This window comes from Spermophilus citellus (assembly GCF_964194105.1).
Source record: "Spermophilus citellus genome assembly, chromosome: 3".
NCBI classification, from domain to species: domain Eukaryota; kingdom Metazoa; phylum Chordata; class Mammalia; order Rodentia; family Sciuridae; genus Spermophilus; species Spermophilus citellus.
In genome coordinates, this window is record NC_138184.1 from 81,508,917 (window position 1) to 81,531,405 (window position 22,489).

A 22,489-nucleotide genomic window follows, 5' to 3' on the forward strand; every position below is an offset into this window, starting at 1 on the left:
AAACACTCTCAACTGCCACATTAGCTGCGCGACCTGTGTCTCCCCCTCATCTCCCCAGGAAGACTCTACACTCAGGTTGCACAAAGGTACTCAGTGTCTCCCCCTTCTAACTCCCCAAGAAAACTCTCCTCTCAGGTCGAGCAGAGGTACTCAATAAAGGTTTATCATGTTGAAAACCATCACTGAGCCTGAGGCACTCAGGGCTGGGACCATGTGACCATGACCTCTGAACCCAGAACTCACAGCAGCAGCAGCAGTGACTCAGTTGCCACCTTGGGTCCTGCCTGTCTGGCTTTGCTGGCGAACTCCTACACAGGCTCCAAGGCCTAACTCCAGTGTCCCTTGGTAGAGGCAGGGGCTGCCCCTGTGGCCGGAGGCACTTCCTTCCCACAGGGCACAAGCTCCTGCAGGCAGCCCCCCAGTAGCGCGTGGGAAATGACTGTTCGTGTCCACACTGGGGCCAGGCTTCGGGCTGAGTCCTGGTCCTTACATCCTCTTCCTCATCTTGCCCTTTCTGGAGGGGGCACCCCGGCCAAAGGCGCCCTGCTGCAGCTCCCGGACCCGGCGGCGGTTGCGAGCGGAGAGCTGCTTGAGGCCCCCGCGCTGCAAGAAGCGCATCTTCTGGGCCCGGCGTCTCTGCTTCAGGATCTGCTGCTTGGTCTTGAGCTCGGAACGCACATGGCCTGTGGGGGCACCTGGGGCGCGGGGCTGGGATGCACCTGCCAGGACATAATCAGGGGCTGAGCAGCTCCTCCCTGCCCCGTCCCTGCCCTGCTCAATGCTGTGGCCCCCAGTGGCTGGTATGCAGTGGGTACTTAACCAGGAGAGAAGGGAGAGGGAAAGAGGAGAATCAAAGGCAGCTGGAGAGACAGGCAGGCCCTGGCAGCCCCAGGCACAGAGGGCAGGTAGCGGCCAGCCCCACCGGGCTGCAGAGATAAGTAGAGGCTAAGGCCACCCAAGGGAGCCTGGGATATGGTGCCAAGTTCCCCTCTCCCCAGGGGTGGATCCAGGTGGAGGGTGGCAGGCAGCTGAGCAGCCTGCGTTCAGTCCCTGTCCTCACCCCCGTTTCCCTGCTTATAAAGTAGGCACTGTCTCCTAGCCCCACAGGTCATGTGTGACATGTCGAGGACATAGCCTGTACCTCCCCAACAGTAGGCTAACCCACAGTGTTTGGGGGCAGGGTTAGAAGGGGCCCAGCTGCAGATGAATCCCTTCAAAGCATGAGGAGGACTGAGTGGGGTTGGAGGGCAGGCAGTGGCCTCTCTGCTCCTCGGGCTGCCCCAGGGCCTTGCACACAGGGGTCTGCCCCAGGGACTGCTCCATGCCGGATCATGCCAGAGTCTGTGGTCACTAAAGACTCTGGCAGATGGAGTGGCTTCTGATCTCATCTAAGGTGGATCAAATCAACCAAGCCCCAGGTGGTCCAGGGGTATACTCGCCAGCCCTCACTTCCAGGGACATCTCCCAACCTCCCCACATCGCCTCCTCCCTGGATCAAAGCAGCCTCCTGACTGTCAGCTCTTGTAAAAAGAACTCTACAGTGTTGCCAGAGAACCCCAGTCCTGCCAGCGTCCAAGACAATCTCCCCGCGCTTGCTCCCCCAGGTCCAACCTCCAGCAGCTGAGGTTGGTGCAGGCGAGATGGTTGTGCCATGGCCATCCCAGCGCCTCCCCCTGAGGTGGGCAGATCAGGGACAGGCACCGAGCGGCACAGCTCTTTCAGTGCCTATCAGCAGGTGCTAGTGACTGGGGGAGCCCAGGTCAAGTCCACTGAAGGACTTCACAGGGGCAGTGGTTTTGAGCCCCACAATCAGCCGGCCTGGGGGCAGGGTCTTGTTGGTGAGTGGGGAGTGGGAGCTCCGAGGCCTTGGCAGTGCCCACCTGGGGCTCCTCTCTGTGCTGCTTTTCCCTAACGTGACCACACCTGCTCTGTCCACCAGCATGCTCACCTTCCCCGCCCTGCTTCTCACCTTGGCCACGCCCTCGCTTCCCACCTCTTCGGGCTGGACCTTGCCCATCAAATGTCCCTTCTTCCTCTGAGTCACGATCATCAATTTTCTGTTTCTGTTTCCACTTCTGGTAGCTGGGAAGGCATGTTAAGGAAACTTCACGTGGTACCCTACTGCCCACTACAGCGGACACAAGCCCCGCTTATAGGAGCCAGGGCGCAAAACCATGTGGCCCCGCCCCAGCAGGTACAGGTCCCTGGCACAGGAGGCCTCCAGGAAGCAGCCCCTACCCTGGCCCTTCCCCACCCTTGGCCTCGCCCCCAGCAAGTATAGGCCCTTAGCACAGGAGACCCCCTGAAAAAGCAGCCCGCCCCGCCCCTCTCCACCCCTCCCCGCCCCTCCCCTGGCCCCGCCCCAGCAGGTACAGGCCCCTGGCACAGGAGGCCCCCAAGGAAGCAGCCTGCCCCGCCCCGACCCTCTGGATACAGGTCCCGCTTGTAGGAGCTGCTGATGTAGCGGCCGCTCTCGGTCTTGATCTTCTTTTTGTCCTCCTGTCCTGACTGTCCCACAAACCGCTTCTTCTTCCGGTCCCTGGTAGAGGAGTTAGTGGGGCTGCCATGAGGGAGATGGCCTGGGATGCCCAGGTTCCCTGTGGGGCCTGTTCCCTCACCGGGACCCCTGCATGGGCCCTGGGCCATCAAAGGAAAGCAGTGCTGCCACGCCCAAGGCCCAGCAGGTGCTCTGCCCACCTCACCTCACCTTTCCCTGGCAGCCCAGGTCTCAAAGGGGGTTAGGGGGTCAGAGGACTGGCATCGGCACTGAAGTGGGGGTTGGGGTCCTCCTGGAAGGTTCCAGTCCCCACCTACCAGTTCCTGGCTTTGTGACCCAGGTAGAGTGGCACTGACAGACCTCATGAGCAAAACTGGTCATAAGCCTGTCAGGAGAGCTGGCAAGAAGAACCCTGCAGTGTGCGACCAGATCACCGGCAGGCAGGCAAGGAAGGGGCACCATCCTGACCTCATGGGGCACAGACAGGCCCCCCCAGTGGGCACGCCCACTTGCACTCACCACTTGAGCTGCTGCTGGCCTCTGGTCAGGTTCTGTGCTTCGTCCCCCATCAGGTCCAAGACGGCACCAGCCACCTGCTGCTCGAAGGCTCCCCCAATCCCACCGACACTCAGCCTGAAGGGAGGGTGTGCAAGGTAAGGGGGGATGACGTGGCCCAGAGGGTCCTGGTGCCCACCCAAGACCCAGCTGGCCACTCACCCCCGCTCGCTGTCGAAGTCCTTGGGCCGGTAGGGGACGTAGAACTCCTGGTCCCGCTGCTGGGCCTCCGCCCTCCGTCTCTTGGCTCCTCCGTGAGGTGCTGGCCTCTGCCGCTTCTGGCCCACGACCTCTGTGAAGACATGCTGCAGGCAGGAGGCCCAGTGTCACAACTGTGGCCCCTGGGGAGCCACTACGGCTCTCCACATCCACTGCCCAGCCAGAGCTCAGGGTCCAGAGCTTCCAGGGGCTTTACAAATCTGGCTTTCCCATTTTGGGGGTACTGGGGATTGAATGCAGAGGTGCTTCACCACCGAGCCACATCCTCAGCCCTTTTTATTTTTTATTCTGAGACAGGGTCTCCTTAAGTCGCTGGGAACCTCACCAAGTCGCTGAGGCTGGCTTTGAATTGATCCTCCTGCCTCAGCCTCCCAAGCTGCTGGGCCTACAGTCATGGGCCACTGTGCCCAGCATGGCTTTCCCATTCATTAGCTGGTGAACAGGTCTCCTGTGGAACCCATTTCCCCATCTGCACGAACAGCATAACCCCTGCCTTGGCCATCAGAGGCAGGATGGATGAGGAGGCAGGGTGCCAACTCTGAGACCCTCATTCTAGTCCCAGCTTGGCCCCCAAACTGTGTGACCGAGGCGAAGCCCTAGCGTCTCTGCGCCGGGGCTTGTTCCACACAAGGACTCACTGGGGCCTCCAGCTATGCCTGTGCCTACCAAACCCTCCACCAGCGGGACCAGAGAGAGAGACAGGTGCTGTCACCATCCAGGGACCTTCCGCCAGGCAAGTGGGACACTTCAGGACCTGTCATGATCCTCCAGCTGCCTTTCAGAGGTCACTATCTGATGCTGCTCCTGTCACCTGGCTGCTGCCCACATCCCTCCTCTGCCCCTTCCAACCTGCCTGAGCCTCAGCCTGGAACGGAAAATGACCCACCCACAGCGCCTCAGGGCTAGGGCAGGCGCAGTGGATGCTCACCACAAGCCCTGGGCCCTCCCGCTGGTCTGTCCTCCCTCGGGCGTGGAGGCCCAAGGCCTCGCTGCTGGGTCTGACATGTCTGACCCCCGACCCCCGACCCCCAAGTGATTGTGCTCTGCAGACGCTGAGCCTGGGCCCCGGGCTTTAGAGGACAGAGATGGGCGCCTCCCCAAGGAGGGCCCAAAGCCCCAAGGACAGCCCTGTGGACTGCTGGGACATAACCACCCCTCCCCCAGCCCCAGCCCCAGCCCCAGATTGCGCCCGTACCTCTACATCCTCTCCCTCGACCTCCTCTTCCTTCTCCGGCTGCTCCTGAGGTGCAGGGCAGTGCTGGGAGGGGCCAGCCAGACCTTTCTGACGCTCCTGTCGCTCCTTTCGTCCCTGCTGGAAGCTGGCTATGGCTTTGCGGTCCTTTTGCCGCTTGGCACGCATCACCTGGCTACTCAGGTCCCGGCTGGAGGCATTGATCTCAAAGATGGTCTGTGCAGGGGACACCAAGTCGGTTGCCTATGGGCCCCCTGCCCACTCTCGCCAGCTGGGTGAGCCCTCTGTGGACATCCCTCCCGGTGGCTAGATAGGCGCCCTGGTTAACTGCATTTCACAGTGAGAGAGGAGGCCCAGAGCAGGTGAGTAACTTGCCCCAGGTCACACAGCTAGGGAAAGCCAAAGCTTGGCTGTCAACCCCAGTCCATCTAGACCCCAAGTCGGTGCGCCCCACAGGCACTCTGCAGCTCTGTGTGCTGCTGGCTGGCAGGCCGCCTGCCACCTTCCCTGCTTTTGTGCACCCCACTCCAGGTATACAAGGTGGGGTGCCCAGGGAAAGCAAGGGGGAGGAAGGGAGGTGGGCTGGGGAAGGCGACCGTCTAGGTGGGAGTAGGCCAAGGGCCCATCACTCCCACTGTGAGCCTCAGTCACCTCTGGAGGTGGGGGATGCAGCTGCCCCACAGGGCCTGCAGTGGCCTAGCAGGGTCCCGACTGAGGGCGTCTCTGGGAGCCGAGGAGGCAGGGCTGAGGGTTGGGAAACCCCAAGCGCAGATGGACCCTGCCGCAGGGTCCCGCAGGGGCCAGCAGCACCCTGTGATCCTGGTCCTGGCAGGACCTGCATGCCCCGCCCCCCTCACTCACTGAGCGTGCGCGGTAGCTCCTGATGCCGTCCACCAGCCTCAGCCGCTGCAGCTCCCCCTCCGCAAAGCGCGCGCCTAACAGGGAGAGGGCGTGAGGACGGGGCTGCAGGGCTGGGCTGCCGCCTGCCGCGCCCCCCTCACCTCCAGGGCGGGACTCACTGAAGAGGGGGTGCAGGCCCAGCCCCGCCACGTCCAGCTCCTTGGCCCTCTTGATGGACTCCGGCGACGGTGCTGGCCGCGAGCGCACGTACTGCTGCTGGGCGTTGTCTGCCACGCGGCCCAGGCTCCGCAGCTCCAGGGACGCCTCCAGGGTGCTCCTCAGGCCGCAGTCCTCGTCGTCCACCACACTCTGCGGCACCCTGCCCAGCACACCGTCGGTGCCCGCAGCACCTGCCAACCCACAGGGTACACTGAGGGGCAAGCACCTGCCAACCCACAGGGTACGCTGAGCGGTCACTGTTAGAGCAGCTGCCACAGCAGACTTGACTGCGCCAGAACAGGAACCAGCACGGGCCGGAGGCGACTGCTGTGTGTGTAGATGAAGTCCCAGCAGAGCAGCAGCCATTACTGACTCACTGACCGCGGCTCTGCAAGCACTGGGGGTCGGGTGCGGTCCTCTCCTGGGGTCAGATCCAGCCTGCCGCCTCCCAAGGCCAGCACAGGGCGCCCACCTACATGCACCATGGACCATGGACCCTCCGTGCTGCCCCGGGGTCCCCTCACCTGAAGGCTCCTGGTGGGGTGGCGCCAGGGCCAGGGAGCGGCCCAGGAACAGGTGCAGGTCCAGTAGATAGGGAACCTCGTCTGGGGCCACCAGGGAGTAGGCTGTGCCACTTCGGCCAGCTCGGGCCACACGGCCTGAAGAGGAGATGGTGGTTCAAGCACAACAGCCACTGGGCTGGGCACTCGCAGTCGCTAAAAGGGTGAAGTGTGTTACAAATATTCTATGGGGACGGAGGAAAGGACACGGTGACAGCTTTGTCACCAGAGAGCAACAGGAACAGCGATGGGGGGTCTCTGAAAGGACTACAGGGTTCCATGCCCACTTTGTCACCCAGCTGCCACCTGGCCAGCTAGTCACCACCCTGGCCTCCATCTCCCCACCTGTGAAGGCACCGTCGCCCATACAGGCCAAGCAGCACACAAGGGACATGGCACCTGTGCCAGCCTCCCAACATGAGTGGGGACTGGACCGCGTCCCCAGCCATGCTGAAGTCCCCATGGTCAGTGCCCCAAATGTGGCCTCCACGGGACACAGTGGCACTGCTGCTCTAACTACTTAAAACAAGGCCATGAAAGGAGGGTGGGCCCTCCATCCCAGGGGACAGCTGGTGCTCTGTAACGGCGACCCAAGCACACGGACATGCTGTGACTTTTGTGACAAAGAGGTTAGGCGGGGCCGGGGTAGAGCAAAGCCCTGGGGAAAGGTTAACGGAGCAGGTGGCCAGGCAGGGCCGAGGGGAGGCAGCCCGGATCTCGGCCCAACAAAGCGGGAGGGACCTGTGTGGGACGGACAGGTAGAGACGGCCCCTGGGGTAGCCAAGGACATGGAGTCTCAGGAAGGGGACCCCAAGGAGACCGAAAGGCCATGCTGTCAAGTGCCATAGCAAGAGAAAGACACAGCCCAGGATAGGACGAGTGGCCTCTGCAGAAGTAGAGCCGTGCTGCCCAGTAGGACCTGCCCGCCTGTGTCCCCACGCCCCGGCTCCCAGCAGGCCTGGTGCCTGGCTGCTCACCCACGCGGTGCAGGAAGAGCTTGCCCTTGGCGGGGAAGCTGTAGTTGATGACGTTGTCCAGCAGCGGGATGTCCAGGCCCCGGGCGGCCAGGTCGGTCACGATGAGGGCAGAGCACTTGCCATGTGTGAACCTGGCCAGGTTGATCTTGCGGGCCGTCTGGTCCAGGGCGCTGTAGATGTGGGCGCAGCTGACCCGCTGGGCCGTCAGCAGCTGCTCGGAGGAGGGCAGGAGGGAGGTGAGGGAGGTGAAGGAGGCTCCAGGCCGGGGGCCGGGCAGGGCGCCATGTGCAGAGGCCAGCCCGGCCGGCCCGCAGCCTGGCACCCCTGGCTTGAAACCTGGCTCTGCTCAGTGACCCCAACTTGGAACCCTCACCAGTATCACTTCTGGCCGGCCCCTACCCAGGTGGCGGGTGCAGAGGGCTCCCTCTGGAGGCAGCCAGCACTGAAAGGGACAGCCTGGGCTGACCCTTTCTGGGCCTCCCTGCCCTGGGCTGAGGGGAAAGCCGCGCTGCTCATGGAGGCCCTGTTCTGAGGACTGAGCCCACGGCACTGTGTGCAGAAGAGCCTGGAACCCAGCAGGCAGGTGACTGTCACTGTTCTCTAAGAACTGCTGTTGGCCTCATGCACGGGTGACCCCAGCTGCACAGGGGAGGCTGAGCGAGGGGATCAGGAGCTGCGTCCTGGGACAACAGGGCCAGATGTGCTGAGGGGAGGGAGGCAGTGAGGGGCTGGGCAGGGCCCGCGGCCTCCTGGGTGCCTGGGACTCCGTAGACAGGGTCACGCTGGTACCCATGTTTGACACAAGCCACGGAACTGCCTGCACTCCCAGGGCACCCTGCACCCCCATGGGTGTGAACTGTGCCTGACGCAGTGCAGGCTGACACCTGGCTGCAGAGTGACAGGATGGCCGGGAGATGGCTCACAGCAGCCTTGACAGAGGGGAAAGCAGATGGATGGAGCCAGGCCAGGGGCTGTGAACAGCTGTGCCCAGGCCGCCAGGACCCAGAGCGACCACACTAGACTTTCTGTGTGCTCAGGATCGGCTCAGGGAAGGGAGAGCCCTGCCCTCCCTGCAGCCCCGGCCCCGCGCCCTCTGGTGGCCACACTGAGAAGAGCAGGTACAGGCTCAGGAGGAAGATGGCGCTGCTCCCTTCCCCACCCCGTGACACACCAGGCCCACTCACCTCTGTGAGGTACTCGGCGTGGTGCTTGGTGGCCACGAACACTACCGTCTGGTCCTGGGGCCGAACGACGTTGCGCAACAGGTGCAGCAGCACTGCGGCCTTGGTGTCCTCGCGCACCAGGAGGAAGGAGGTCTGCGGGGAGAGGGAGCTGGTGGGCTCTCTGTAGGCCACGGGCCTGCAAGGTCCCCCACCGCCCCCCCCAAGGCCACGGGTCTGAGCAAGGGGCCCGCTGTGGCCTCACCTTCAGCTGCTCGTTCAGCTTGGTGTCCACGTCCAGCCGGATGAGCACGGGCTCCGTGAGGCCTGCGGGGGCACAGGGGAGACGGGGTCACCGAGGGCCGGGACAAACAACTTCACCCCGAGTCCAGAGCCACCCCTGCCACTCACCTGCCCGGGCAAACTCCACCAGCAGCTTAGGCAGCGTGGCAGAGAACAGCACCGTCTGGTGCCCCCCGGGAAGGCGGCCGATGATCTCCTGCAGCTGCTCCGCAAACCCCATTTCAAAGAGCCTGGAGGGGAGGGGGGCACAGGGTGCTGGGGGGGTCCACCTGGAGCTCCCAGCCAACCCGCCACCCTCATGGCCACCTTCATGGCCACAGCCTCCCCACCTATGCTGACATCCAACTCTCATGTTTAACTCAACTTGCCCTTTCCTTAAGGCACAACCTCAGCCTAAGTGACAATGACCTTGAAATTCTCACCCTATTGCCCGTGTCCTGAGCCCCGCGCAGGGGTCGGTACCCACAAGTCTCCACCTTTCTTCCCCAGGGTCACCCATGATTTGACCAAGTTCGCAAAGCTGAAGAAACAGTGGGGTTGGGTCCCATCTTTATGTCCATGCTCTCAACTCTTGCTATTTTTAATCTCTTTGAAAACATGTGCTAGACCTTAATTATTCTTTTTAATATTCTTAAAATGTAAAACTAAAAAGTATTGGTCCAAAGTGCCCCAGATGAGCTCCGGCACTTCCTGTGATCTGCAGCCCATGTCTGGAGACTGTGGCTATGTAGGTCTCTCTGGACAGAGCCCTCCCCCCGGCCGGCCAGCCCTGCGCCCTCTCCTTCCTAGCTGGGGGCAGCCGCAACAGTGCTGGGGGCAACTGTAGCCTCACCTGTCGGCTTCATCGAAAACCACGTACTCCACGCTCTGCAGCTTCAGGCTCATCTCCACAGCCACATGCACCAACCGCCCGGGGGTGGCGATGATTCTGGAAGGGGATCACAGGCAAGGTCACCCCAGTCAGGCCACCACCACAGTCCCCTGCCACCCACCAGCCACTGGCATCAGCTCGGGTCTACCAACTCACATGTCAGGATTTTCATGCAGAGCTGCGAACTGGTCTTCCATTCTGGGGAGAAGAGAGTCCGGTTGACAGAAGAGTCTCTGCCCTTTCCCGTAACCAAACGCCCAGCGAGTCCCCACACCCTTTCCCAGGGACACAGATCCTAGACTTGCAACTGGGGAAAGGCTACCACTGAGATGCTAGGCAAAGGCACGGCCTAGACCAAAGGTACCAGCTGAGATGTACAAACAGCTCCAGAAAATACAGGCTCGCCTTCAGAACCCGCCTTTTCCCCACCGCGACTCGAGACAGCCCGGGGCTGCTTCTAACCCATGGGGCTGCTTCTAACCCATGGTGCTGCCCAGCAGCTAACCCTGGCACTGCCACTTCAACCAGAACCCAGGTGCCCGACCGTGCCTGTCCTTAAGCCTCTGGGGCATGAATCTCAAGGTCAGTCCTCCTCTACAGTTTTCATGGGGCACCTGAAGGAGTCAGGATCCTGGGACAGGCACAGCTTAGGAAGGCTGATCCTTCCCTCAGTCACAGACAGGAGAGAGAAAACCCTGTGTGGCGCTGTGGACTCGCTGTAATCCCTGCAGCTCAGGGGGCTGAGAGGGAAGGATCTCAAGTTCAAAGCCAGCCTCAGAAACTCAGAGAGGCCCTGAGCGACTCAGTGAGGCCCTGTCTCTAAACACAGAACGAAGAAGGCTGGAATGTTGCTCAGTGGTTAAGAGCCCCTGAGTCCAATCTCTGGTACCAAAACAAAATAAAATCAAATTAAATTTCACTGAAGGGAAACTCAGACTTGAGAGCGACCATAACAGCAGCTTCCCGAGGGCAGAACGCAGGGGCTGCCTGGAGGAGACACTGCACAGAGGCAGGAGAATGGACCGAGCCCAGCTCTACTGCAGAATCTCCTCACGGCCCTGGGCCCTTCACCTCCGAGCCGGCCTCTGTAAGCAGGTGTAGCACCTTCTCCCTGGGGGAGGCAGCACCCAAGGAATGACACACCTGGCAGTGAGCCGCTGCTCCCAGGCCTCCATTTTTCCTTTGGGTTCTGGAGATTAAACTCGGGGACACCCAACCACTGAGCTACATCCCCAGCCCTATTTGGTATTACAGGGTCTCACTTTGAACTCTCGATCCTCTGGCCTCAGCCTCCCCAGCTGCTGGGACAACAGGCGTACCCCTTGCACCCACCTGGGTCAGGCCTTCATTTTTCACATGCTACTTTGAATCGACCCTCAGCACGGCACCCACACCACCCAGGCCTGGGAGCCAGGAGACCCGCTCGGGAACCTCAGGACCGGCCTGAGCTGCGGCCGGTGCGCCTGCGCGTGAGTTGGTCTGAACGTGCAGAGAAGCTGCCATTCGACTGAGCAGCAGGGGCTCGGTCAATCCAGCGTCCTGGAGCACAGGGGCATGTGGGCACGCTGGTGACTATGGCGCAGGGGGACCAGGGCATGGGGTGAGGGGGTCCTTACTTGTCCCCACCCAGGATCAGGGCAGTCTTGAGGCCAGTGAACTTGCCCAGCTGTGGAGAGGGAAAGGAAAGAAAGAAGTCGCTTGAGAGGATGACACCAGAGGACCCACCCTGCTCACGCCCCTGGGGACCCAGGTCAGCCCCAGCTGTAGACCTCACCCCAACGCACCTCCTTAGTGAACTTCATGGTCTGCAGGGCCAGCTCCCGGGTGGGCGAGAGGATGAGGGCGCGGGCCCCGGTCTGGGCGCTGCGGGCCTTGAGCCGCTCGAACATGGGGAGCAGGAAGCAGGCTGTCTTGCCGCTGCCGGTCCGGGCCATGGCCACCACGTCCTTGCCGTCCAGGATCACTGGGATGGTCTGCAGACACAGGTGAGTGGCGGGGTGGTCAGTTCCTGCCCAATCCAGCGGGGAGTGGGCCCAGGAGGGGCTCTCAGCGATGGGCAGGGCCTGTCACAGCCCTGATGGCATTCCTGCAGACACCCACCTGCCTCCTGGGACCAGGGGCAGCCTTCTTCAGGGTGAGCTAGGTTCCACCTCCCCCTAGGCCTCCTCCTCAGGACCCAAGGAAAGTCTCCCAGGAGCTAACAGCTGAGGACAAGTGATGATGGGTCCTGTGGGTGGCATGGCAGGCTTGGCAGTCCTAGGGGGCATGACCCAGGGCCAAGCCTCTACTCTGCTGGCCCTACGTCCTCCATCTATGAAATAGGTAAGCTAGAGAACAGGGGGCAAGATTTGTGACACCTGGGACAAGGGGTGGCCTTCACATGGCCAGAGAGGAGGGCAAAGCCACGCGTCCCCTCCCAGCCCTTACCTTCCTCTGGATGGGCGTCGGCACCTTGTAGCCCTTCTTCATAATGCCTTTGAACACAGGGTAGCTCAGGCCTGCAGGAGACGGGGACAGTCAGGGCTGGAGCGGCCCCGGAGGGCACAGAACAACCTACAAGACAGATGACTGCTTCACGGACAGACAGATACCCAGGAAAAGACGTCAGCAAGGCAGAATCTTAAAGAGTAAATGAGACTTAACAGGCAAGTCTGCCAGGTGTGTGGGGGGGGGCGGGGAGGGGGCGCACACCTGTAATCCCAGGTGCTGGGGAGACTGAGGCAGGAGGATCGCAAATTTGAGAATAGTCTTAGCAACCCAGCAAGACCCTGACTCAAAAAATAAAAAAGGGCTGGGGATGTGGCTCAGTGGTGAAGCCCCCAAGTACCAGGTTCAATCCTCAGTGTGTGTGGGGGGGTGTCTGCAAACTGCAGTGGACACAGCTCATGCGGATGCCGGTGTGAGCCCACTCATAATGCCAAGAGCTGACAAGGGTCTCCGAAGGCGCCTGTGTGATGTGATCATGGGCACCATGAGAGGATGTGGGGTTTGCTTCAGAATCACCAGGCTGGTGAGGAGGTAAGTGTTGAAGTCAGTTGAAGCTAGGTGACAGATATGTGACACTCGCTGTATTGTATTTTTCGTTCAAAATTCTAATTTAAAAAAAAAATAAAAAAGATGCTAAGGGACAAGGGCCCAGGACAGGCGCAGCGCAGGTGTTGAGAAGTGAAGCTCGGGTGCTGGAGAGGAGGTTTGGGGCCCAGTAGGGTGTGGGCTGGGGGAGCTGGTGCCCTTGAGATTCGAGAGCACAGTTCCAGCAGCTTGTGTCCGGTCTTTCATCTTTGGGATTCAGAAAGGTACACAAGACCCTGTTTTGGCTCTCCTTTGGTCACTGATGACCTTTAGCACGTTGTTGTTGAGCTCAGAGGTGTGGACAGCCTTTGTGAACTGACCATCCATTCTCTTCGCCCACTTCTCCCTCAGGATGCTTTCTTACTGATTCATAAGTTCTTTGTACACTAGGGCTGATGACCCTTTGTCCCATAGCTTGCAAATTTATTCCTGACAGAGCATTTATTTTAGCGCTTTCTGGCATACATGTATCTAACCAAAAGAAATCAAATTATATGATTCAGGTCACACTTGGAAAGTTGTCCTTTCTTAAGGTTTTATGTGTATATAATATTACATATATATATGGTTATGATTTTTTTTCCCATACCAGGGATTGAACCCAGGGACACTCAACCACTGAGCCACACCCCGGCCTTTTTTGTATTTTATTTAGAAAGAGGGCCTTGCTGAGTTGCTAGAGCCTTGTTAAGCCACCCCCTTTTTTATATCTTTATTTTGTTTATTTATTGAGGGGTTTTTTTTGTTTTTTTTTTTTTTAATGTGGTGCTGGGGATCAAACTCAGTGTCTTAAGCTTGCCAGGCAAGCACTCTACCACTGAGCCCCAGCCTCAGCCCTCACCCTTTTTATCCCTTACTCTGAGACAGGGTCTCACTAAGTCGCTGAGGCTGGCTTTGAGTCTGCGATCCTCCTGCCTTGGTCTCCTGAACTGGGACTTATAGGTGTGTGCCACTGCACCTGGCTGGATTATGAACATATTGATCTTGATGTCACATCCTTGCCCCAGCAGCTGAAGGTTTTCAGGGATAGAAGGGTTCAGCTTTGTTTCTGCTACAGGTGCTCCGCCACCTTCTCCGCCTCTGCCCCACTGCCATGCCATGCTGTCACACAGCAAACCCTCTGCTGTCTGGCTGTGCCTGCACCGTGTCACTGTTTCTGGGGCTTGTTCTGCATGCTTTCTCCTTGCTTCAGGTCTGTTGTCCCCAGAAGACCCTGAAGGCCTTGGTCTCCAGGTCTGCTGTGCTAGTCCACCTAACCCCTGGCACAGTGCTGGGCCAAGAGCAGACCCTGCAGCTCAGTGCAGAGGGCAGATGACCTGCTGCTGCTGCTCCCCGAAGCCCTGGATGCTCCAGGGGCGCACCCACCCATGGACTGGAAGCCTCCAGACTTCTTCTTCTTCTTGTTCTGGGCTCGCACCATCTCCCGGGTGTCTGGTTCCACATCTGAGGTGCACTCTGAGGTGGGAAAGGTAGGCAGGGGCCTGCCAGGTCCCTGCTGGGAGAAGAGAACAGACCAGGCACAATCACTCCAAGCAGTCAGACCCTGGAGAGGGGGCTGCCCACGGCCTGTCTCCCCACCTCCATCAATTTCTCACTAACAGGTCGTCCTCAGCTGAGCCAGGACACAGCATGGGTGCCCAGTGGCTCTGCAGATACCCTGCCTGGGGCCCAATTCCAACTCTGTCTCTGTCTTGTACAGACTGTGAGCTAAGAATGTTTTTCACATATTAAAGGATTACATTTTTTTAAAAAAAGAGTCAAAGAACACCAGGACTTTCATACAGTCCCACAAAGCCTAAGATTTGTCACATGGCCCTTACCAGGGACAGTCTGTCATGAAAAGGTGAGCAAGATATCCGGAACCACAAGCTCCTGCCACACTGACTGCATGAGTGGCATATATGGACACAGTGTAGTTATCTTTTCAATAATTTTTGGAGCACATATAATCACCTGCCTTCCTCCACACAGTGGGGGCACAGAGAGATTAAGCAACTTCTCCTGCATCCCACAGCTGGTGCAGGGCTGGGCCACAGCAAAACCCCTGGTGCTCCAACACAGTCTGACTCCTCCTCTGCACTCACCACCTATGCTGCCTGCATCCTCACTGCCTCTAGCAATTTCTTGGCACCCACTGGAGCATCTACTTAGTGCCAGGCGCTGGCCAGGCTGGGAAAATGGAATGAGGCCTTATCCCAGCCCTACCCGGGGTGCAGTCTTTTCACTTCATATAAATGCCCATTTATTCATCACCGTACCCGGGGCCTACTCCGTGCCAGGCACAGCTGGGCACCGGACTGTGGAGAGCAATGGGCGGCAGCTCTTCTGGCAGCTTGGTGTCCACACTCATTTGCATTCATTTGGCACTCGGTAGTGGAATGCCACAGGCCTTCGAGCCAGATCACCCCGAGTTTGAGTGCGGGCTGCGCTCACTCTAGCTCTATGATCCTAGTCAAATTTTTAACCTTTGGAGGCCTCAGTTTCCTCCTTGGGAAAATAGGGATTCCAATAGTTAGCCATAGGCAGGGGTGAGGCTCTCAGCTCGGGGCCTGAGACATTGTAAATGGTCAACAAACACGAAATGAGCGTGTTTTTAGTTTCCCAGCGGCCTGGGGGCGTCACTGTCTCAAGCTACTTGGGTCTGGCATCCCCTTAATTCAATTTCCCAAGACCATCCCAAACTTTGTCAGACCTTCCGCACCCGCACTTTTCATTGGACGGCTGGGAATGGGGATCCGCCCCCTGGGCCGAGATAGCCAATGAGGAGCGCGCGACCCAGGGCCGGCTGCAAGGCCCGAAGGCCCGGGCGCCAAAGGAGCGGGGCTACGGCCGCGGGTCGCGACTGAGCCCGACTGCCGCCCGTGTGCCCCGGCGGGCTGCCCTGAGCCCCGTCCTGGAGCGACAGACCCCCTCCCCGCGCCTCCCGGGGCGACTGCTGCCGTGAGGCGCTGCCTGGAATCGCCCCGCGAGCGCCAGCCGCACGCTCCTACCTTCCCCGCCCGGGCATCATCTTCCGCCCGAATCTCAAACTCGCCGTCCTCCGAGTCGCTGTCGCGGGCCTGGGAGGCCGCGCCCCGGCGCTTTCGGAGCCCCTTCTTCTTCCTCCACTGGGCCATGGCAGCTGGCGACCGAGGTCCGGCCGCACCGCGCTTGCCGGCCGCCATGCGGGCCCGGCGCTCCGAATCCGGAAGGGGGCGGAGCCTGCGGGATGTACCAACTGCGCGGGGCCGGGGGGTGGGCGGTGCCCGGGCCCCGCGGTCTCTGCGGCGCCAGGGCTCTCGGGCCGCCCCGGAGGCCTGTGCCCACGTCCCCAGCTGCGCGCGCGGCCCTCCGCGTGGCTTTGGGCGACTCCAGGGCGGCCGGAACTGGGCACTCCCCGCAAGCGCCTATGGTCCGCCCCGCGTCTGTCCAGCTGCTCGCTGGTTGCTGTTTGCGGGATGCACGCGCGGAGCACGCGTCGCTAGGGGCCCTAGTGACTCCGCGGCGCCCCGTGTCGGGGCGGCCTGAGCTACCCCGGGTTCCGAGCCCCTGGCATTCCAGGCTGCAGATCAGGAACTTGAATGCAGTGCGCGCTGCGGGTGCCCGAGCAGCCCCGCCCCGCCGCCGAGGGGTCCAGACCCGGCGCGAAGAAGGCGCGGGGAGGGGGACCTGAAGGTGTCCCCGACGTCCGCAAGCCGAGTCGCGCAGGTAGGAAAGTAACCCAAGAATGCAGAGACCCTGGGCTCGGACTTGGGCATCACCGCATGTGAGGAGGGTGCGAACCCCGGTTAAGCGCACAGGCTCGGATTGCCCATCACGTTCGATTCGTGCTTCCCCTGTTTCAGCTTCTTAGGCAGGACCGCCATGCGTGACTTCACCTTTTGAAGCCTCTGATTTGTGATCTGTAAAATGGATATAATCAAAGCTACTTCCGGGGGCTGTTGAGAGGATTAAATGAGACAATGCTTGTAAAGCTCTTTGCACGAGGTAGGCCTGGGATCACCTGACTCTCCTGACCCCCTGTCTACCCTCCCACCATAATTTTTTTTTTTTTCTAGTTGGGGCCTGCCTTTATACCCCTAGTCATTCTACAAATATTTGTGAAGCACATATTATTTACTCATTGAATATTTGCCAAGAGTACCCTTTTCCCATCATGAAGGGGAACAAATTTCTAGAATGCCCCTGGGGTTGGTTGCTCCCCTTTGAGAAGGACAGATCCTGGGAGAACTAGACCCTTTTGCCCTTGGGATGAGGATGGGGACTTCAGGGACTGCCAGTCTTCCTCCACTGCTATTGGCTCAGGGCTGCCACCTGACCCCTTTCACAGAGAGCCCTAGAGGCAGAGCCTGGCGGGCAGAGCTAACCTGCTGTCACCCAGGACTCCAGGCAGCATGAAGACCCCCGTGGAGCTGGCCATCAGTGGGATGCAGACCCTCCACCTTCAGCACCGCTGCCGGGGTGGCTACCGGGTCAAGGCCAAGGCGTCCTATGTGGATGAGACTCTGTTTGGCAGCCCTGTGAGCCCCAGGCCCCCCCCACCAGATTTTGACCCACCCTGGGTACAGAAGAGTGACAGCACCAGAGGACCCGTCACCAGGGCATCGCCATCGCAGGCCTCGCAGTCCAAGGGGAGTTGTGAGACCACCCCCTCTAGGAGCAGCACCCCGACCCTTACGCCAAAAAAGAAGAACAAGTACAGGTAATCAGGGTGGGAGATGCACTCCTGTGCTCAGTGTAGTCACCTGGGTTTCTGTTACAGCCTTGCTGTTTGCCTGCTGTGTGACCTTGGGCTAACACCTTGACTTCTCTGAGCTGCATTTTTTCTACCAGGTAGTATTGTGGAGAGGATGGAATGGAGAGGTGCATGGTGCTTGGTGCTGTAACTTAAACCTGAGGAAGCTCTCAGTAAATGGTCGTATTAATGACTATGAAGTTGGGACCCCCAACTTCAGATGACGTAGATGTACTCCTGAGGCCCAAAGAAATCAGACGACTTTCCCAAGATCACAGAGAAAGTTGTAGAGTATTAAAGCGATTGATCTGTGAAGGCATAAGAAATTCTGTTTCAGAATTTCAGCAAGTCATTTTGAAAATGGGTTTCGCTGCCCTTCATGAACAAGTCAGAAAAATAGAAGCTGATGCTAACAGTTATTAGTTAATTATAATTAGAGTATTTGGATTATCTCAAATTAATGTAGCCTGGCGGGAGGTTCTAGTTGTGAACCACAGGACTGTGTCCTGTAATTTGTAATTGTGTTTTGGACAAGGACACAGAAAACTAGTACATTACCCAGGCGACAGAGCAAAATAGCACAAGCTGGTGGCTTAAACCACACCAATGTGTTTGGTCACAACCCTGTAAGCTAGAGGTCCCCGTCAGGTGCTGGAGGTCTCATTTCTCCTGAGGCCTCTCTCCCTGGCTCACAGAGGGCCATGTCACTGTCTCCTCGCAGCCTGGGCAGGTGTGCACTCTTAGGGGCTCTTAAGGACACCAGTCCTATTCTATCAGGGGCCCGTCATTACAGTCTCACAATTTGGCTCATAACAACTGGCTGTTATGGTTTGGGAGGTGTCTCCCAAAAGCTCACTCTGAGACCATGCTAGAAGGTTTAGAGGAGAGATGATTGGGTTATAAGAGCCTTAATCCAATCGGTGGATTAGTCTCCTGATGGGGATTAACTGGTAACTGACTAGGGTGTGGCTGGAGGAGGTGGGTCCCGGGGGGTGTGGCCTTGGGGCATAAATTTTGTATCTGGGCAGTGGAGTCTCTCTCTCTCTCTGCTTCATGATCATCTAGAAGCCAGCCGGGCCATTCCACCGCACTCTTGCACCTGGAGCCGGCTGTCTGTGGACTGAGACCTCTGAAACCATGAGCTCCCAAATAAACTTTTCCTCTCCTAAAACTGTTCTGGTCAGATCTTTCAGTCATAGCAGTGAAAAAGCTGACTAAACCACTGGCCAATTCAATTTTAGGGTGTTCTAAGGCGGGTGGAGGGCATGTGTCAGATAGAGAAATGAGAGTGGAAATGGTACCTATTAAGAGACTAAAATCAACAAAGATCAAAAGCAGGATCCAGGCCTCATGGCAGGCTGAGAGTGATAGTTCTAGACCTTGAGGCAGGGTCAGGATGAGATTAACAACACTGACATTGGAAAGTCACTGACATGGCACCCAAAAAGTTGCTGGAATGCTTATGTGCCTGGAGGCGGTATCAACAGAAACATGCTGTCCACGACAGTGGGGGTGACACTGGACCCCATGCTCACACGGAGGATGGAATTTTCTGGATGTGACAAGTTAAGGAATGTGTAGAAGATAGGGACATCATTGAGCTAGAACCCTGGTGCTGTACAGATGCAGGCAACAGACAGATATGGTTTGAGCAGCTAAACCCAGAAGCAAAAGGTAGCTTTCTCAGAAGCTTGCAGCACTCTCAGTTCTGCCTAAACACCACAGGCCTGGCACCTAATAGGTATAAATTATTGCCAAAGGAATCTGATTAAGAATAGAGACCTGGAAAGCACGTAGATGTGATTTAGCAGTCAGTAGCTTGGATCCTTGAGCCAGGCGTGGTTTGAGTCTCGTCTCTGCAGTGTTCTTGTGGGGCCTTACCCTGCTACGTTAGTTTTTCGTTGCAATCACAAAATACCTGAGGAAACTGAAGGAAGGTTGTTTGGGCCTTGAGACCACAGTTGGCTGGCTGCGGCGTTTCTGGGCCTGTCGAGAGGCAAAGCTTTGAGGTGGAAGGTCATGGTGGCCCAGAGCTGCTCAGCTCATGGTGGCCCAGAGCTGCTCAGCTCATGGTGGCCAGCAAGTAGAGATGGGAGAGGGAGGAGCTGGGGACACAATATGCCCTTCCAGGGTATAGCCCCAGTGACCGGGCTCAACCTCCTCCAGTTTCCACCACCTCCCACTACTGCCATTCAAACGATGAACCCACCAGTGGATTTATCCACAGATGAGATCAGAGTCCTCACGATCTAGTCGCTTCCAGAGGCCCCACCTCTGAACATTGCTGCCCTGGGTACCAAGCCTTCAACACCCAGCCTTTGGGGGACAGTCCAGATCCAAGGGATACCTGTGCCTTGGTTTCCTTATCTACAAAATGAGATTAATTTTGATATCTCGGTTTGCACTTTGTGAGAAATTAAACAATAACGCACGTGACGTGCTGAGCCCTGAGCCTGCAGAAGAGAAGTCCTCGGTGAGTATCCCACACTGTAAAAAGCTCTGGTGGAATGGCTGGCTGGCTTCATGACACACCCTCTGTCAGCCAGGCACTGGCCAGCACAATGTCAAATACAACCAATAGGACTGCAGAGGACCAACAAGACCCCTGGGGCAAAGAAGAAAACCTCATGGGAGGAAAGCAAAGGATAAAAACTAGGGGCTGGGGCTGGGGCTCAGTGGTAGAGCGCTTGCCTAGCATGCATGAGGCACTGGGTTCAATCCTTAGCACCACATAAAAATTAAAAAAGAAGGCCAGGTGCAGTGGCCCACACCTGCAATCCTAGTTCAGGAGGCTGAGGCAGGAGGATCACGAGTTCAAAGCCAGCCTCAGAAATTTAGTGAGGCCCTAAGCAACTCGTTGAGACCCTGTCTCTCATAAAATACAAGTAGGGCTGGAGATGTGCCTCAGTGGTCGAGTGCCCCTGAGTTAAATCCCCAATACCCCTCAAAATAAAATAAAATAAAGGTATTGTGTCTATCTACAACTAAAGTATTTAAAAACAAAAGAACTGGTTGCATGCCAGTTGGCCCTCTGCATTCTTGGTTTCCACATCTGTGGATCAGAACTATTTGGGGAAAATAATTGCATCTGTGTTGGATAATGTACAGACTCCCCCCCCCCATGATTCCCTAAACAATATAGTACAACAACCATTTACGTCATCATCACCTTGATGAGGTCTCATAAATAACTAGTAATCTGGGGGTGATTGTGAACTATCTGGGAGGACGTGTGTAGGTCACATGCAAGGTCTGTGTCATTTTACACAAGTGACTCAGCATCCACAGATTTTGGTCTTCAGGAGGCCTCCTGAAACCAGTCCCCCTGCATGGGACAACTGTAATTGGAACTCTCCGTGGCAAATGTCAGAAAACTTATCCAAACTAGCTTCAGCAGAAAAAAGGCACTTGGGGCCCGTATAATAGGGGTTCAGGCTGTCATGAGGACTCTGAGTCCTGCCTCCCCTGCGTGTCTTCTGTCCCCAGAAAGGAGTGCGCTGGCACAAGCTGCTTGGACCTAGCAAGCCCAAGGCCAGCTGGCAAAAGAGGTCTCTCTGCTAGTTTCCTCAAAAATCCAAAGGCAGGTTTTCATTGGCTCGACTTGGGTCATGTGCCTGCTCCCGGACCAATCAGAGCTGAAAGGATGGGAAATGCAAATTGGCCGGCCCTGGGACCTTGCCAGGGCGAGGGTCGGGACGCAGGAGTCAGGATGCTTCCCAGGGACAGCGAACGGGAGGGGACAGTGGCCTTCCTGCACGTGCTGAGCTGGGCGACAGGGACCCCAGGGTCTGCCGCGGCACTGGGGGGCTGGTCGCAGCTCACTGCCTGCTCTTCCCTCCAGGGTCGTCCGTCGCTCCCCGTCCTACTGCGATGAGTCACTGTTCGGCTCCCGACCCGCCGGCCCGGAGGCCTCTGGGATGGCGAAGGGGGATGCCGCCAAGCTTCGCGCCCTCCTCTGGACTCCGCCAGCCACCCCCAGGGGCGGCCACTCGCCGCGCCCCAGGGAGACCCCGCTGCGAGCCATCCATCCGGCTGGTCCCTCCAAGACAGGGCCCGGGGTGGCTGCAGACGCCCGCGAGCTGCCCTCTGGTGGCCGCGGAGCCCCTCACCCCCCAGGGCGGGGGCGCTCCCAGTCCCTCACCCACCTGAACACCCCCAGCGCTGGCTTCCCAGCCCACGGAGAGGGACCCCAGGCCCCCAGGCCCTCTACTTCGGGGGTCACCTTCCGGAGCCCCCTGGTGACTCCCAGGGCTCGCTCAGTCAGTGCCTCAGTGCCCGCCACCCCGCGCCAAGGTGGGGCCACCCAGAAACCAAAGCCCCCTTGGAAGTGAGCTTCTCGCACCAGGTTTGCCTGGCTGGCACCCCGTGGGGGTCCCCTGGGAGACCAGCCTCTCCTGTGCATCCCTTCACCCTGACGGTCTGTCCTTCCTGCCTTCTCCCCTGATGTGGATGGATGGCCACCCTGGAGTTGACTCTCTGGCCCGGTCTAGCCACTTGAAGCAGTGCCAACCCAGGCCCCCCAACCTCCCACTGGCCAAGTGCAGATTGCCAATGGAGGGTCCCTCCTCCTCCCTCAGGACCAGCCTGCTACTGAGGACGCAGCCTTCTCTGGGGTCGGTGGCCAGAGAGGTGTTTTCCTGGGCTGTGTTTCAGTGGGGGAACACGAGGGCATCTGAGGACCTTGTGGGTGGACATTTTTCATTTAAACATTCATGTGTTTATTTCCATGTATGAAATGTGTCAGTCGCTCATCAAGGCCACGAGTGTCACTTGCTTCTTCCCTTCTTGGGTATAGGCCGTTGTTAGGCCAGACTTGATTTAAATAAAGGAAAACCTGACAGCCAGTGTGGGGATGTGACGCAGATGCCAGGGGCTCCTGGCTCCTGAAGTTTGGGGGCTCAGGCCTGAAGGCATCGTGGAAAGCCGCCCCTGCCACTGTCCAGCTGGCGTCACTAGCCAGTAGGTCACTGCTGCTCCCCCGGGTTAGAACATGGACCCTGATGGTTTTGTTTTGAAATCAGAGGGGGCATATACATTTCCCACCTTAGGAGAAATGTTCAGTGTTTTACAATGAAGAGCCCAAGAAGGTGAATTGTTTTAACAACAAAGAGCCCAAGTGTCGGGTGCACCTGGAGGGGACTGGGATGAAGTCCTGGGCCTCTGTGCTGCTGCAGGACCCCCGGGGCCAGGGTGACCCCAGCATCCAGCTGGCGGGATGGGGCTGGACCCCAGGCCTCTCCTACTCCCTCCTCCCCTAAGCACAAGGTCCAGGGACCCCGGTGGGAACCCTCATTGCTGGTGATGCCCTGG

At 58.5% G+C, this 22,489-nt stretch overlaps 2 protein-coding genes across 3 annotated transcripts; one reads left to right on the plus strand and one right to left on the minus strand.

Annotated features, from left to right (window-relative positions):
• Positions 1–136: 136 nt before the first annotated feature.
• On the minus strand, positions 137–15,661 carry DDX54 (DEAD-box helicase 54). The gene is made up of 20 exons (XM_081284989.1): positions 15,456–15,661; positions 13,831–13,960; positions 11,821–11,891; positions 11,178–11,366; positions 11,010–11,059; positions 9,550–9,591; positions 9,355–9,450; positions 8,631–8,752; positions 8,485–8,546; positions 8,244–8,375; positions 7,060–7,270; positions 6,047–6,181; positions 5,483–5,713; positions 5,325–5,398; positions 4,467–4,679; positions 3,215–3,357; positions 3,017–3,130; positions 2,435–2,539; positions 1,970–2,082; positions 137–719 (listed from the first exon to the last, which is right to left on the minus strand). Exons 1-20 carry the CDS (start codon positions 15,627–15,629, stop codon positions 487–489), a joined length of 2,640 nt encoding a protein of 879 aa, XP_081141115.1. The 5' UTR covers positions 15,630–15,661; the 3' UTR covers positions 137–486.
• A 17-nt stretch (positions 15,662–15,678) lies between these two features.
• Positions 15,679–22,030, plus strand: RITA1 (RBPJ interacting and tubulin associated 1). Of its 2 annotated transcripts, XM_081284992.1 has the most exons (4): positions 15,679–16,152; positions 16,290–16,431; positions 16,775–17,146; positions 21,021–22,030. In XM_081284992.1, exons 3-4 carry the CDS (start codon positions 16,839–16,841, stop codon positions 21,508–21,510), a joined length of 798 nt encoding a protein of 265 aa, XP_081141118.1. In that variant the 5' UTR covers positions 15,679–16,152; positions 16,290–16,431; positions 16,775–16,838; the 3' UTR covers positions 21,511–22,030. The 2 variants fall into 2 exon arrangements, with proteins under 2 accessions (XP_081141118.1, XP_081141119.1); XM_081284993.1 differs by lacking the exon at positions 16,290–16,431.
• The last annotated feature ends 459 nt before the right edge of the window (positions 22,031–22,489 follow it).